The following is a 15013-nucleotide window of genomic DNA, read 5'->3' as shown; positions in this document are numbered from 1 at the left end:
TTATTTTATCTATCGTATCCCTGAGATCCATTTCGAGTTTTTCAATTTTTTTCTCCATTCTTTCTTTTGTTCTTTCATTTTCTGTTCTGTGGACTTCTAGGACACTGAGACGTTGTTCAACTTCCTCTAATCTTGTATTGTGAATATCCAGTCTTTTTAATTTGGCCAACAGTTTCTTTTATTTCATAAGATCTTCTATTTTTTTATTTACTCTTGCAATGTCTTCTTTATGCTCTTCTAAGGTCTTCTTTATGTCGCTTATATCCTGGGCCATGGTCTTCTTGATGTCCTTTAAATCCTTTGCTATGTTTTCGTTCCTCGATTGTAGTTCTTTGATTAATTGTGCCAGGAACTGTGTCTCTTCTGATATTTTGATTTGAGTGTTTGGAATTGGATTCTCCATATCGTCTGGTTTTATCTTACGCATTAAGATTTTCTGTTGTTTTTGGCCTCTTGGCATTTGCTTTGCTTGATAGAGTTCTTTCAGGTCGTAAAAAAAAGATACCAATCTAATTTTTCAGAAACACAGTTTGGTGGCGTACACTTTTTCTAACTAACCAACCAGCAGATGGCATCTGTGAGTCCCCTATACCCCTCAAGTCAGTTCTCAACCTTGTCCCTGCAGTGTGTGGGGAAATGATTCTTGTGGGGTTCAGTTGGAGAACTCAGTTTTGGTGTGCTGCTGGAGCCATCCGCCCTGAATGTGGTGCATGTGTCCGGGTGGCCAGGCAGGAAGGGCAGCTTTAATATTCAAATCCCCCAGGTTCCTGGAGATTCAAGGCCACCGCAAGAGTCTAAGCCTTCATGTCAGTTCAGCCCCAGACCCTCTCTCTCGCTGTCCCACAAATCACCGGACTTGGGGTTGCGTCCCTGGGTTCTCCGAGCGGGTCCCTCCTTCCATCTGCGATCCTCCAGGAGCTCTGCCGAAGGAATGCCATGCTATGTCACCAGTGCGCACCGTCCCTCAAAGGAAGCCCCGGGCCGCCCAGCCGTGCAGGGGCGCTCTCAGCCTGATGCGAAGATGGGCAAACGGGGCATCTCAACCCCCCCCTCCTCGTACTGTTCCTCCTTCCCAGCTCCAAGACAAGTGGCAGGCTCTGGGCTGTGGGCATAGCCCTGGGCAGGGGTTTATCTAGCCCTCCGGGGAGTCAGCTGCAAGCCGTGGGGTTTCTTTCAGCTTCTGGCTCTCCCCGAGGTATCTGCAGCGGGCTATCCTCCAGGCCAGACACCGAGAGGCTGGCCCAGCCCCCTCTTGCTGTGTTTTACTGCGTGGTCCCCACTGTCAGAACTGTAGTCGCTCCTGGGTTTTTCCCTTTTTTTGTAGACCAGTCGGTCTCCAAACACCAAACCCTGGCTTCTCCAGACCGCTGCATGGCTGTGGGTCTTCCAGCCAGCTTACTCACTCGTTTCAGAATGCAGACTCCCGGTTTCACCGAGTATATGGCCCCTGTGGTACTAGCAGACCTTGTCCAGCTGGCACATCGCTGTAACTGGTATTCTGGGTCACTTTCCGGTTTTTATCTAGTTTTTTTCACGGAGGTGTTTTTTTGCCCTGTCTCACCTAGCCGCCATCTTAGTTTCTCCCCTCTTCAAAATTTTATACTGTTCTTATTTACAAAGAACAGAGATCAAAAACTAGGGAAAATGAGAGTACTAGAGAGCAAATTATCCCAAAAAAGGGAAACCAGAGAAACAAGACCCAGTTCACATACATACAAAGAAACAGGGAGCCACTTCCACCAAAATAAAACAATTAGTGCCTTTAACCCCATTCTCCAAGAAGCCTAACGTATAAGAATAAGAAAAAGTAAACTGCATCCTTTCACAAAGGATACAGTTCAGGTTCAGATTCCTCAAGTATACTTGAAGTAAACTCAAAGAAGACTATTGAAAAAAAAATGCAGTTATGTACAGATAAAACTTTAGGCTAACATCTCCTGTTAGAGAGAATGGAATAGGTGTTAGGAAGTTATAACACCGATAAGAGACATTTTAACAGTTGGTTTCTCTCTCAGTTTTATGTTCAAAAATCACTTTTCTCCTCATACTTTCATCTTTCCACAATACTCCTACAGGAACTGGCCCTGAAACCATATGCTCTTTTTCTTTCTCTCACTCACTTCTCCCTCTTTCATTTCTTACTGCCTATGCCTTAAACAGTCAGTGAAACCTTAAGCACCAGGCCAATGAATGGGCAAACCCCAGCACACATCATTCCAGTAATATGAGTGTCTCCAACCCTTTTCTTATCCTCCAGCCACTCCCATTTACTGACTTTCCCCTGAGCCTATGTTCTATAAAAGCACAATCCCTCTTTGCTCTCACTGAACCACATCTGTTTGGAAAAAAAGCTGTAGTTCTATAATTTTATTTCAAAGCCCTTCTGGCTTTTAAAAAGATGAAGCACTCTTTAGGAAAAGACCCCCTCTGGTGGAATCTTGGATGAATGCAAGACACAATAAAAGAGGATTTCCTTAGAGTCACAGTAACTATTGGAATAAAATCACAAAACTACTCCACCTCGTGGACCGCCGATCTGGTGTGAAGTAGGTGTCCCAGCTTCTAAAATCAAGGTTTGAGGAACAAACCTCTACCACTCCTTTTCTCTAATGCCAAATCATACTGCGTTAAGCAGGAATTAAGAATCACTTTTTTAATGAAGATTAAAAAAAAAAAAAAAAAAAGAAATCAATTCAGGGAAGAAAAGTTACTGGCTAGGAATGAAAAGAGCACCTGACAATACACTTACAGGTTATTAGTGACAAGCCTTAAAGTTTTTAATCCAAGCACAGTGATCACCTCTGAGTTTGGCTCATCTGAGAAAAATAAAAATGAAGGAATAAAGACAATGATGTGCTCTCTTTAAAGGTACAGGAGCAACACCCCAAGAAAACCTTTGGAGTTTCGTCCAGCTCTAAAATACTTACTCTATGAAACTCTTTATACGTTCTTCTAACACAGCAATTACGTATCTTTTATCTTTCCTGCACGTGAAAGAATACGGTGGCTTTCTCAGAAAGAATGTAGCTCTCACTAGAAAGAAAGCAAAATAAGAAATAAGAACTATTCTTGCCATATCAATGTGGAATTCGTTCTGTTTTAGGAGTTGAAATGACATTTTTTAAAAAATTGAGAATGACAAATTTAGAAAGTAAATATATTTTCATAATAGGTTTTAAGAACATTGCTGTTAGGGAGGATATTAGTTTATTTCTGAGAAATCTATCAGATGTACTAAAAGAAGAATAATGATCCCCATATTTTTTATTAATGAAGTATAACTATAGAAATAATGTATGAACACTTAGGCATATGTAAAGTAGAACAGCTAGAGAAATAAGATATGGAAGAAATGCAGATGAATTCAGCAAGTGCCAAAAAATAATCTCAGAACACTTATTAACAAGGAAACACCACAGGTACAAATAAACCTCATCCAAAACTGTCATCCTCACTTAAGTTCCTCATTACTTTTAAGCACTTTTAAATACCACAAATCTGAACCCTCATTTATTCACTCCATAGATTCTGCTCATTCCTTTCCCAAGGTGTTTCCATCCACTATCACAGCCATACCTTTAGTCTGTACTCTAGAAACCACAACTAAAGTCTATGCCTTCAGGCCCACCTATCTACATGAAAAGAGTCAAACAAACTGAAGTCAACTTTTTATTCAAAACAATAGAGCCGCTTCCCAATAGCACTAATAGTTTTGAAATTTGACAAGCTTCCAAGATTGCCACAAAGTACTGAGACACACACTGCTATCCACCCTTTCTCTCATTCTTCCTTAAAAGCTTTGTTTGATGAGGCTCTGCAGACTCCTCTGTAGTTAAAGGTGGCCACGTGATCCCCTTCTGGCCAAGCAGAGCTACATCAAAGTCTCCCAATTGGGGTCTAAAAATAAAGCTATTGCTTTTCCAGTGCAAAGGGACAAATTCAGCTACCTGTACCTTTGGCCTTTTCCTCTCCTCCTACCTAGGATGTGGGCTAAACACTTGTTATGCAGGAGTCATCTGGAAGGTGAGAGGATTAAAAAAACCTACTACAGAGCAATGTGAGAGAGCTTATGCCCTAAGGCACTGTCCAGCAGCAACAGCAACTCTGGACTTTTTTTTACATGGGAAAACCAGACCTGTTTGTTTTCATCCATGGTAGTGAGGCGGCTGTTACATATCCTGGAGCCCAATCCTAACTGACTCAAGCACCAGTGCACCCAGCCAGAATAGAATAAAAGGCAACTTCCTCAACGTGATAAAGCGCATATATGAAAAACCCACAGCTAACATCATATTCAATGGTGAAAGACTGAAAACTTTCCCTCTAGGATCAGGAACAAGACAAGGATGTCCACTGTCACTGCTGTTATTCAACACTGTGCCAGAAGTTCTAACTACAGCAGTAAGGTAAAAAATATATTAATAAATAAATAAAAGGTATCCAAATCAGAAAGGAAGAAGTAAAAATTTCACTATTTGCAGATGATATGAGCCTGTATCTCGGAAGTCCCAAAAAATCTACATCAAAGCTACTAGAGCTAATAAATGAGTTCGGCAAAATTGCAGGATACAAGTTCAACATGCAAAAAAAAAAATTAGTAGTGTTTCTATACATTAATATTTAGCAAGGTGAGGAGGAAGTCAAGAAAAAATTCCATTTACAACAGCAAATAAAAGAATCAAATATCTAGGAATAAATTTAACCAAGGATGTAAAGGATCTGTACACAGAAAACTACAAAACATTGCTAAAAGAAATCAAACAAGACCTAAATAAATGGAAGGCAATTCCACACTCATGGATTGGAAGACTAAGTGTTGTTATGATGTCAATACTACCCAAATTGATTTCCAGATTCAACACAATACCAATCAAAATGCCAACAGCCTACTTCACAGAAATGCAAAAGCCAATTATCAAATTTACTTGGAAAGGAAAGGGGCCCCAAATAGCCAAAAACATCTTGAAAAACAACAACAAAGTTGGAGGACTCACACTTTTTAAAGCATATACAAAGCTAGAGAGGTCAAAACAGCACAGTACCGGAAAAAGGACAGATATATTGATCAATGGAATTGAATTGAGAGTCCAAAACAGACCCCCACATCTATGGTCACATGATTTTTGACAAGGCTGCCACATCCACTCAAATGGGACAAAACAGTCTCTTCAACAAATCTAGAATATAGGTTACCAGGATATAGATTGGGCAGAGAATGGGGAGCTGAGGCTTAATTTGTACAGAATTTCTATTTGCTTGTAAGTGTCTGGAAATGGATGGTGGTGATGGTAGCACATTACAGTAACTGCAATTAGCAGCACTGAATTATGTTTGTGAATGTGGATGAAAGGGAAAGTTTTAGGTCATGTATGTTACTAGAATGAAAGTTGGAAGATAAAACATGGGACTGTGTAACACAGTGAACCCTGCTGGGGACGACGGACGGGGGTTACTAGTACAAGCATAAGGTTCTTTCATGAATTATAACAAATGTATGACACTAATACAATAATAGGGTGGTACAGAGGAACAAATACACCTAATGTAAACTATGGACTATAGTTAATAGTACCATTTTAATCACCAGTTGTAACAAAGGTACCACACTAATGCAAAGTGTCAACAAGAGGGAGTATATGGGAACATGGTATTTTTTACATGACTTTTTTGTAAACCTACAACTTCTCTAATTAAAAAATAATTTAAAAAAACATTATGCTAAGTGAAAGAAACCAGACGCAACGTACTACATATTGTATGAATCCATTTATATAAAATGTAAACATAAATAAATCTATAGAGACAGAAATAGAAGAGTAGTTATGTAGGGATGGGGAAAGATAGAGGGATTGAGGAGTGATTGCTAAGGAGTATGGAGTTTTTCTTTTTGGAGTAATGAAAACATCCTAACAATTACTGTGGGGATGAATGCCCAACTCTGTGACGATACTAAAAGCCATTGATTGTACACTTTGTGGATGGATTAAATGGTATGTGAACATACCTCAATAAAACCGCTTTTAAAAAAAAAAAAAAGAAGAAGAAAACCATCATTGAGGATCAGACTTGGGACAAACCAGAAAAAGACTTAATGATGGTCAAAGTGCTGAAGAAAAACATGGACAAAAAAACTACAGGAATCAGGAAAATGATGGATGAACACAAGAAATATCATAGAGAGATGGAAATTAGGAAAAGGAACCAAAAGCACTGAAGCCCACAATAAGAAATTAAAAATTCCCTAGAAGGATTCAATAACAGATTGGAGCTGGCAGAAAAAAGAATCAGTGAACCTGAAGATAAGGCAATTGATATCATCCAGTCTAAGAAGGAGAGGAAGAAAGACTAAAGAAAGGTGAACAAAGCCTCAGCAACCTGTGGGACGCCATGAAGCACATCAACAAATGCATTGTGGGAATCTCAGAAGGAGAAGACAGAAAGGGGTTGAGAAAATAGTGGAAGAATTAATAACTGAAAACTTCCCACATTTAACAAGACATGAATATCCACATCCAAGACACCTGACAAACTCCAAACAGGATAAATCCAAATAAATCCACACCTTGCCATAAATCCATCCAACTGTCGATTGACAAAAAGAGAGAATTTGGAAAGCCAAAGAGAGGGGCAACATGTCATGAACAAGGGAGCCTCAATGAGATTCAGTTCCGATTTCTCATTGGAAACCACAAAGGCAAGAAGGCAGCAGGAGGATAAATTTAAAGTGCTGAAAACAAAAAATTTCCAACCAAGAACTCCATATCCACAAAAACCGTCTTTCAAAAATGAGGGAGAAAATAACACATTCCCAGATTAACAAAGCTGAGGGAGTCCATCAGCACTAGGCTGGCCCTAGGCAAGATGCTAAAGAGAGTTCTACAGATTGAAAGGAAAGGACAATAGACAATATATCAAAGACAAATGAAGAAATGAAGATCTTCAATAAGGGTGACCACATTTACAATATAAATTATAATGACATTTAAAATATAAATGCCAGTACTATAGTATTTTTCATTTGTAACTCTACTTTCTACTTTCTACAGGATCTAAAAGGCAAAAGCATAAAATGTAATGAGAAATCAGTGGTTTTGAAATCATAATATGTGAACATATAATTTGTGACAAGAAATTCATAAAAGTTGGGGAATGGAAAGGTATAGGAACATTATGTGTATAAACTATTATAGGAACATAGTTTGTGTATACTACTGAAGTTAAGCTGGCATCAAAGTAAATGAGATTATTATAGATTTAGGATGTTAAATTTAAGCTCTATGGTAACTACAAAGAAAATATTAGAGAACATGCAAGGTCAGAGAGAGATAGAGTCCAGGTTGCCAGTGGAAGGGGCCAAGGGGACTAGTGAGTTAATGCAAAACAGGTGTAGGATTTCTGTTTAGGGAGATGGGAAAGTTTTAGTAATGAAAAGTGGTGAGGGTACTGCAACATTGTGAATATGATTAATTCCACTGAATGGTATGCTCGGAGTGGATGAGACAGGAAAATTTAGGTTGTGTATTATGTTCCCACAATAACAATGAAAAAGAAAGTGCAACTAAAGAGACAATGACAACTAAATGCATACATGATCTGGATGAGGTCTAATATGGGAGGAGAAAAGGCTCTGTCCTGGTTTGAATGTATTTTGCCCCCCAGAAAAAGCCACATTCTTTGATGCAATCTTGTGGGGCAGACATATTAGTGGGGATTAAGTTGGAACATTTGGATTAGGTTGTTTGCGTGGAAATGCGCCCCACCCAACTGTAGGTGATAACTCTGATGAGATAATTTCCATAGAAACATGGCCCCACCCATTCAGGGTGGGCTTTGATCACTGGAGCCATATAAATGAGCTGACAAACAGAAGGAGCTGAGTGCAGCTGAGTGACATTTTGAAGAGAAGCTACAGTCAAGAGGGACATTTTGAAGAAAGCACAGGAGCTGCAGATGAGAGACAGTTTGAGATGGCCGTTGAATGTAGACTCTTGCTCTGGAGAAGCTAAGAGAGGACAAATACCCCAAGTGCAACTAAGAGTGACATTTTTGAGGAACTGCAGCCTAGAGAGGAACGTCCTGGGAGAAAGCCATTTTGAAATCAGAACTTTGGAGCAGACGCCAGCCACGTGCCTTCCCAGCTAACAGAGGTTTTCTGGATACCACTGGCCATCCTCAGCGAAGGTACCGATCGCTGATGTGTTACCTAGGACACTTCATGGCGTTAAGACTGTAACTGTAACCAAATAAACCCCTTTTATAAAAGCCAACCCATCTCTGGTGTTTTGCATTCCAGCAGCATTAGCAAACTAGAACAGGCTCAAAGGGACACTACTGGGGCATACGAAAAAATTGGAATAGAGACTGTAAACCTAACACCAATGTAAATTTCTTGAACTTGGTAACTGCACTTGAGGAAGACACATAGGTGAACACGCTCGTTCTTCACAAATGTACGTGGCAGTACTAAGTATTCACGGAGAATGATGTATACAACTTACACACAAGTGCAGGAAATGGATTGATAAACAGGCAGACAGACAGAAAGATGGATGGATAACTAGATGGATTGATGGATAGGATGATACAACAAAAATACACAAAATGTTAGAAGAGGTGGGTCTGGGTATCTGGGGGCAGAGGGGCCTGCTGGAGTTTTCTATGGGGGTGGTGGTGCTATTTTTGAAACTGTCCCATAAGTTTGAAAGTATTTCAAAATAAAAGTTTAATATTAAAAAAAAAACCTACATTATTTTGAAACACTGAGACTTACAACAGTAAAAGAAAGTTATTTCACTAGTCCTTAACTTTACTCACTTTCTTCTTTCTTCCCTCCACCCTGCAATCTCCTCTGGAGCATCAACCTTCATCTTCTTCATACCAGGAGCATACGTCTAGGGGAAAAAGCCTGCTGAACATCAGGATGCATAAACTAGGCTTGTGACTAAATCTCAAGTATTATGGGAGATAACGGAGACTTTGTACCTAATAGGACATTCAGTAACAGAGACAATTTTAAAACAAAGTTAGGAATTTTATCGATTCTTACTATGACTTTCCCTTTTTTTTTTAAATTAAATTCAGTTTTATTGAAATATATTCACATACCATACAATCATCCATGGTGTACAATCAACTGTTCACACTATTATCATATACTCATGCATTCATCACCCCAATCTATTTTTGAACATTTTCCTTACATCAGAAAGAATCAGAATAAGAATAAAAAATAAAAGTAAAAAAGAACACCCAAACCAACTCCCCATCCCATCCTATTTTTCATTAATTTTTTTTTAAAATAATTCAATTTATTGAGATATAGTCACATACCAAGCAGTCATACAAAGCGTACATTCAGTTGTTCACAGTACCACTATATAGTTGGGCGTTCATCACCAAAATTAATTTTTGACATTTTCATTATCGCACACACAAAAGTAATAAGAATAAAAATTAAAGTGAAAAAGAACAATTAAAGTAAAAAAGATCACTGGGTGCCTTTTTTTTTTTTTTGTCACCGTTTTTCTACTCATTCATCCATACACTGGACAAAGGGGAGTGTGGTCCATGTGGCTTTCCCAATCACACTGTATTAGATTAGGGCTACTTGATGGAAAAAAAAGGAGTAAAATAATTTTGGTTACAAAGTAGATATATTACTCATTTTCTCAACTGATAGTAAATACCCAAATGAATGACCTATCAACCAAAACTGAGGCAGCCAAAGAAACAGTGAGTACACATAACTATTTGCCACAGCATGGTGTTGTAAAATAAGCACATGGTTTGGTGTCAAGAAAGTCAAACTGAAGAATCAATTCTGAGACCTTAGGCAAATGTATTTTTAATCTGTTAAATGGAATCAGTGTTTATATATTCCACATAGCTGTTTGTGAAGATGAAGCTAAATAAGAGACGTGAAAGTCCCTTAAAAAGTGAAAAGGACTCCACAAATGTTACTTATTATTAGACTATGTACATGAAGAGCTGAGAAATTAATACATGAATGGAATAAAAAGAACATGTATCAAAAAGACATAGGGTAAAGAAAGACACAAAAACAAGAACTTACATTTCTCCAGTGAAATTGGACAATCTGCTTCAGGACACTAAAAGAGTTTTTTTTTTTTAAAAAAAGACTATTCAAAATTGCTCACACATTAAATTTACCCTCCTACTTCAAGCACAGATGTATTTTGGCCATATTTACAAAGTTACTCCATCTGTGTGGTATCATCACTGCATGTTTATGTAAATACCAAAGCAAACATCACTCCAAATGGAGTTGCATTTAAAAGGAATGACTTTCTCAAAGTATATAGTACAGTAATACATATCATTTATTTCTCTATTTGACTGAAAGCATGACACCACAATTTTGTAAAATGTCCTTCATTCCTAAAGTCAAAAGGCATTTCTGTAAGCTGAAAGAAAACCTCTCCACACCAAGGCTTTTAAATTTTTTTACTTATCAAACATTCTGTTTCAAATTTTTTTAAAAAAGTGCTTAATAAGATTAGGACCATACTTAGAGGGTGACAGGCCAAGGGAAAATATACACTGATATCTGGTTAAATGGTCAAGAGCAGCCTTAAAGGGAAAAGAACTCACAGAGGCGCCAGGGCAACTGGAGGGGGGGGCCCAGCCCTCTTACAAAGTGGAGGCACACACATGCAAAAGCAGCTGCCAGACCGCCCTTGCTCTTTACTGACGTTTCACTTCTTCCTGAAGCAGAGAACTCCCCATCCTCAAATTGCAAATCCCAGGGTCACTGACCAAATTTGTCAAGCCATCAAACATTTCTATGAAAACCATAAACTTTTAAAGAAATAAGCCTCAGAATTTCTACCAAACGCACAACTAGACAGCAATTCTACTAAATGAATTTCAGCACAAACAAACAAAAAAGAATACCTACTTTTGTATGTTCAGACATGTGTTTATCATACTTTTCTTGATTTTTAAAGCCACGATCACAGGTATCACAAAAATAGTGAAAAACTGGTTCCTTTCTTTTCTGCAAACAAAAATGAAGAGGCATTAGGCTTTTAGTGAAAATCTTTAATCAACAAAAATATAATTCTTTCTTTTTAAAAAATATTTTGACTTTTCATCCTCATATGTGGGAAAAATTTCTGAACATATTTCTAATGTTTCTTTTCTTCCCTTTTAGCAAATCTATTAGGGAAAAAACAGACATGAAAAATTTTAAATGTGAGTCATCTAATGAAGACTTAGAACAGTATATGTCAAAATGCTCTAAAAATAAATATTCAGGGTAAACTGCACTTTGACTCTTAGGAAAAATAACTGTATAATTTTTTTAAAAAAAAAGAAAGGGGAAAAATGGATCACTTAGGTAAAGTTAGTTATTTTATGCTTGAACATAAAACAAAAATGTTTATTACAAAGACAGCCTATATAGGAAATGGTGTATAACTGTTGACTGTCAGGATTATGCAGACAAATACACTGCACTCGCAGAACATTTTGTTAATGTTAATTATATGGTTTTTATGCCAAAATGAAGGCTATTATTTCATGTTGTAGACAGTGCTCAACATATTCTAAACAAATGGCATTATTTATTCACCTTAAAATTTAAAAACCAGATTTGCAAGCCCTATCCGAATAAAGGAAGCCTATTTTAAGATTTGGTTTCTAAAATATAACCAAGAATTGATTTTCCTTTTCCTCATTAAAAACGAGAAATATCTACCACTGAAAAACACTGAAGCTTTACAATGAATTAAGGTAAACAACAAATAAGATAACAAAAATGACACACAAAAAATCCTGCCACTCTCAATCATTTCAGACATTATACAGAGATGATGATGATATACAAACCATTTTAAATTTAAAACATTAACTTTAAATTTAATACAAGAAAAAGAAACTTAAGGAATTGTTTTTCTAGCACAGAAATATGGATTCCTAAAAGATCCTTCTTTGTTAAAAAGAAAAAAAAATTTGAAAAACAAAAACTTTGTGTCATAATTTGTTCTTAATACCATGTTTTCAATTTATAAAAGAAAAACATTTGCACTTCTAAATACTTCCTAAATTCCCCCTCTTCTGCTAGTAATATTATTTTATACTACATCAGGTTTAATAAAATTTGTACTAAAATAATTTTCAGTTATTTTTACTCTTGATTCTATATTGAAACGAATACAATTCTTTCTGTTAGTCCTTTTTGTACAATTTTTCCATTTACTTCTCCAAAAGATTTTGTTTGAAGCTTTTCCTTCTAGATAAGATTCTCAAAGATACAGAGTCAATAAGGGACACAAAACACTGAGACAGTTACGACAGAAATGCAAGATATGAAAAAGTGACATAGGGACGTTCAAGGACATCCCCCAAACACCTTTTTCTTCTGTTTTCTATTGGGAGGGTAGTTGAAATCAGTGAAGTCTGCATCATATTTTCTTGGATAATAAGAACATTTAGCTAAAAAACAAAAAGAGATCAGTATTTGCAAATAGACAATTATTTAAAGTTTTATTTGCTATAGCATGTTACTTGAGTAAAAACGCTGCTAAATTAGCCATTCTAAGAATAGTAGTTGAAAGTCAAATAAATCATAATAAAGATTAAGACTAGTCTACCAATAAGTATTTTCAATGACTAAATACTGCTAAGATTACAGGTCCATAGATGTTTTAGGTGTCTGGGCACAGGAATGGACAATAACCTAATGAAAATTCCTTGCAGTTATTTTCAATATTATAAATTTAAACAGTAAAATCTCTGATATAGCCCTGCCAGCAACACTCTAACACAAGGAAAACAAAACCTTGTTAAGTACATCTTCCTTCAAATTCTATTGCCCCTTTCCATTCTTACTGCCATTACCCAACTCAGAAACCCTGATCTTTCACGTAGATTACGGCAATATACTCCTAGACTGTCTTCCAGTTCCTAAGCCCTCTCCTCTCCAAATGATCCCACACAATAACACCAAAAATATACCCTGCTCAAAAATCAGCAAATGGCTCCTAGAGTGCTTTGATGAGATTCCAGTTCATTTTTTTCACCCTACGCTTCCTCTGTACCCTCCATTCCTAAACCCCTGTACTGACATCTCGTTGCCTCTACCTAGAAAGCACTTTTCCCCAAATCCTACACCTTCACAAGACACTTCATCCAAAAGCTGTTCCCAGTTTCTTCTGCATTCTGAATCACTTTTATACACCTTTATCACCAGCCATACTAGTATTATAATTTACATACACACACATATACATATACATATGAACCTATCTTGCCCGACTTAGGACAGTCTTAGTCACACTTGTATTTCCACTGACAACCAGCATTCACTAGGTAGTTGGATTGCACAGCATTCACTGAGTATTTGGATTCAATTTAACCGAAACTGAATTTTGTGCAGTGCTGGAGAATGGTTTTATGTGAACAAGCTCATCATCTATATGCTCATGATGCCCAAGTTAATAGCTCCAGCCATGCATTTGTCCTCAGAGTACAGTCTCATAGCTGACAGCCATTCAATATCTCTACTTGACATGTACATATCCAAACCCAACTCTTGTTCTTCCCTTCTAAATGTTTCATCCAGTCTTCCCCATCTCAGTTCCAGCAGTTTGTCAATAACCTTAAGTCATCTTCGTCTCCTCATCTAACATCCCACATCCAATTCTTCAGCAAGCATGCTGGTCTTATCTTCAAAATATATCTAGAATCCATCTACCTCCCATCATCCAGCTCCAACCTAACCCAAGTCCCCCAAATCTTTCCTTAGGATAACTGCAATGGCCTCCAAACTGACCACCCTTTCAATTCCCATCACAGCAGCCAGATTAATCTTTTAAAACTTCTGAACAACACCGGTCAATGGCTACGCATTGTAAAAGTCAAGGTCACAGTTCCATTAATGATCGACAAGTCACATCTTCTACTACTCTACTCCAGGCCCAGTCCTCTCTAGCCACGATGGACTCCATTCTGTTCCACAGCTCCTGCGTCAAGGGCTTTGCATGTGCAGTTCCCTCTACCTATATCCCTTTCCCCCGATACGTCCATAACTCTGATCCCTCAACTCCCTGAAGTGTCTGCTCAAATGTCACCTTCCTTATGAAACCTTCCCTGACCATTGTATTTAAAACTGCACTATCATTCTGCTTTCTATATATGCATTACATTCATTACCTTCAAACACACAACCTAAGTATTTTGTTTATTGTCTGTCCACACTACGATGTTAAGATCCATAAAGAAAAGGATTTCTCCATGTTTTGCGGGTTGCTATATTTCCAGTATCTAGTATATAGTTGGAACTCAATAAATAACTGCTAAAATGAATAAACAGGAGGAGAAAACATTCCAGTTGGACATATTGTGGGACATCAATGACCAGATTCCAAGACTTCAGGGCAGAATCAGAAATGCAGAAAGTACGTAAAAGGAGAAATGGAAGGGAAGGAGAGGGAACGGTGACAGGTAAAGGGGTGCTATTATGAGGAAAAACTGCCTACCGTGAGGATTGTGGGTCTTCTGAAGCTGAGGAAATGTTTCAGGAGACTGTCTCCAGTACCATGATGTCGAAGCCTGGAAATTCCAGGAAGGCTGGAAGTTGAGCTGAGGCTGAGAATCAACGGGGGACTGGGCATCGAAAGGGGACTGCGCCCCGGGAAGAAGCTGGATGTCGAAGGGGGGCGGCACCCCGGAGAGAGGCTGGGCCGCGAGGTGGGGATGCGTGTCCGACGAAGGCTCTGACCCGACCGTGGAAGGCGACGACGAAGGCGGGGGCGGCGGCGGCGGCACTGCCCAGAGCATCCAGTTCTCCCGCCGCGTTGCAGTGTCGTTCAGCGACCCCAACGCGGGGTTCAGCTCGGGGGGGTGGAAACCGCCCGGGAGGAACCACGAAACCACTGGCCGGCTCAGCCATGCGGCCTGTCAGGCCGGGAACCTCGTCTGCGAATGTGGAACAAGCCTTAGACGTCATATCCGTTAGCGAGAATTACCCGACGCAGCCAACCACAGGCCC

General features: G+C 38.5%; 1 protein-coding gene across 6 annotated transcripts; it reads right to left on the bottom strand.

Annotated features, from left to right (window-relative positions):
- Nucleotides 1-901: 901 nt before the first annotated feature.
- Nucleotides 902-14935, bottom strand: LOC119507047 (nuclear fragile X mental retardation-interacting protein 1-like). 6 transcript variants are annotated; one of them, XM_037800109.1, is made up of 6 exons: nt 14502-14935; nt 12374-12456; nt 10919-11017; nt 8815-8891; nt 2928-3033; nt 902-920 (listed from the first exon to the last, which is right to left on the bottom strand). In XM_037800109.1, the coding sequence occupies exons 1-5, from the start codon at nt 14800-14802 to the stop codon at nt 2976-2978; spliced, it is 618 nt and encodes a 205-aa protein (XP_037656037.1). In that variant the 5' UTR covers nt 14803-14935; the 3' UTR covers nt 902-920; nt 2928-2975. The 6 variants fall into 6 exon arrangements, 3 of the variants coding, with proteins under 3 accessions (XP_037656037.1, XP_037656036.1, XP_037656038.1); XR_005211110.1 differs by lacking the exon at nt 902-920 and adding an exon at nt 10073-10109 and having other exon boundaries at nt 2973-3033; nt 8815-8982; XM_037800108.1 differs by lacking the exon at nt 902-920 and having other exon boundaries at nt 2703-3033.
- Nucleotides 14936-15013: the final 78 nt, after the last annotated feature.

The sequence above is a fragment of the Choloepus didactylus genome, chromosome 12, assembly GCF_015220235.1.
Source record: "Choloepus didactylus isolate mChoDid1 chromosome 12, mChoDid1.pri, whole genome shotgun sequence".
In the NCBI taxonomy this organism is placed as follows: Eukaryota; Metazoa; Chordata; class Mammalia; order Pilosa; family Megalonychidae; genus Choloepus; species Choloepus didactylus.
The sequence above is the reverse complement of the archived record's forward strand: the minus strand, read 5'-3'. Positions and strand labels throughout refer to the sequence as shown.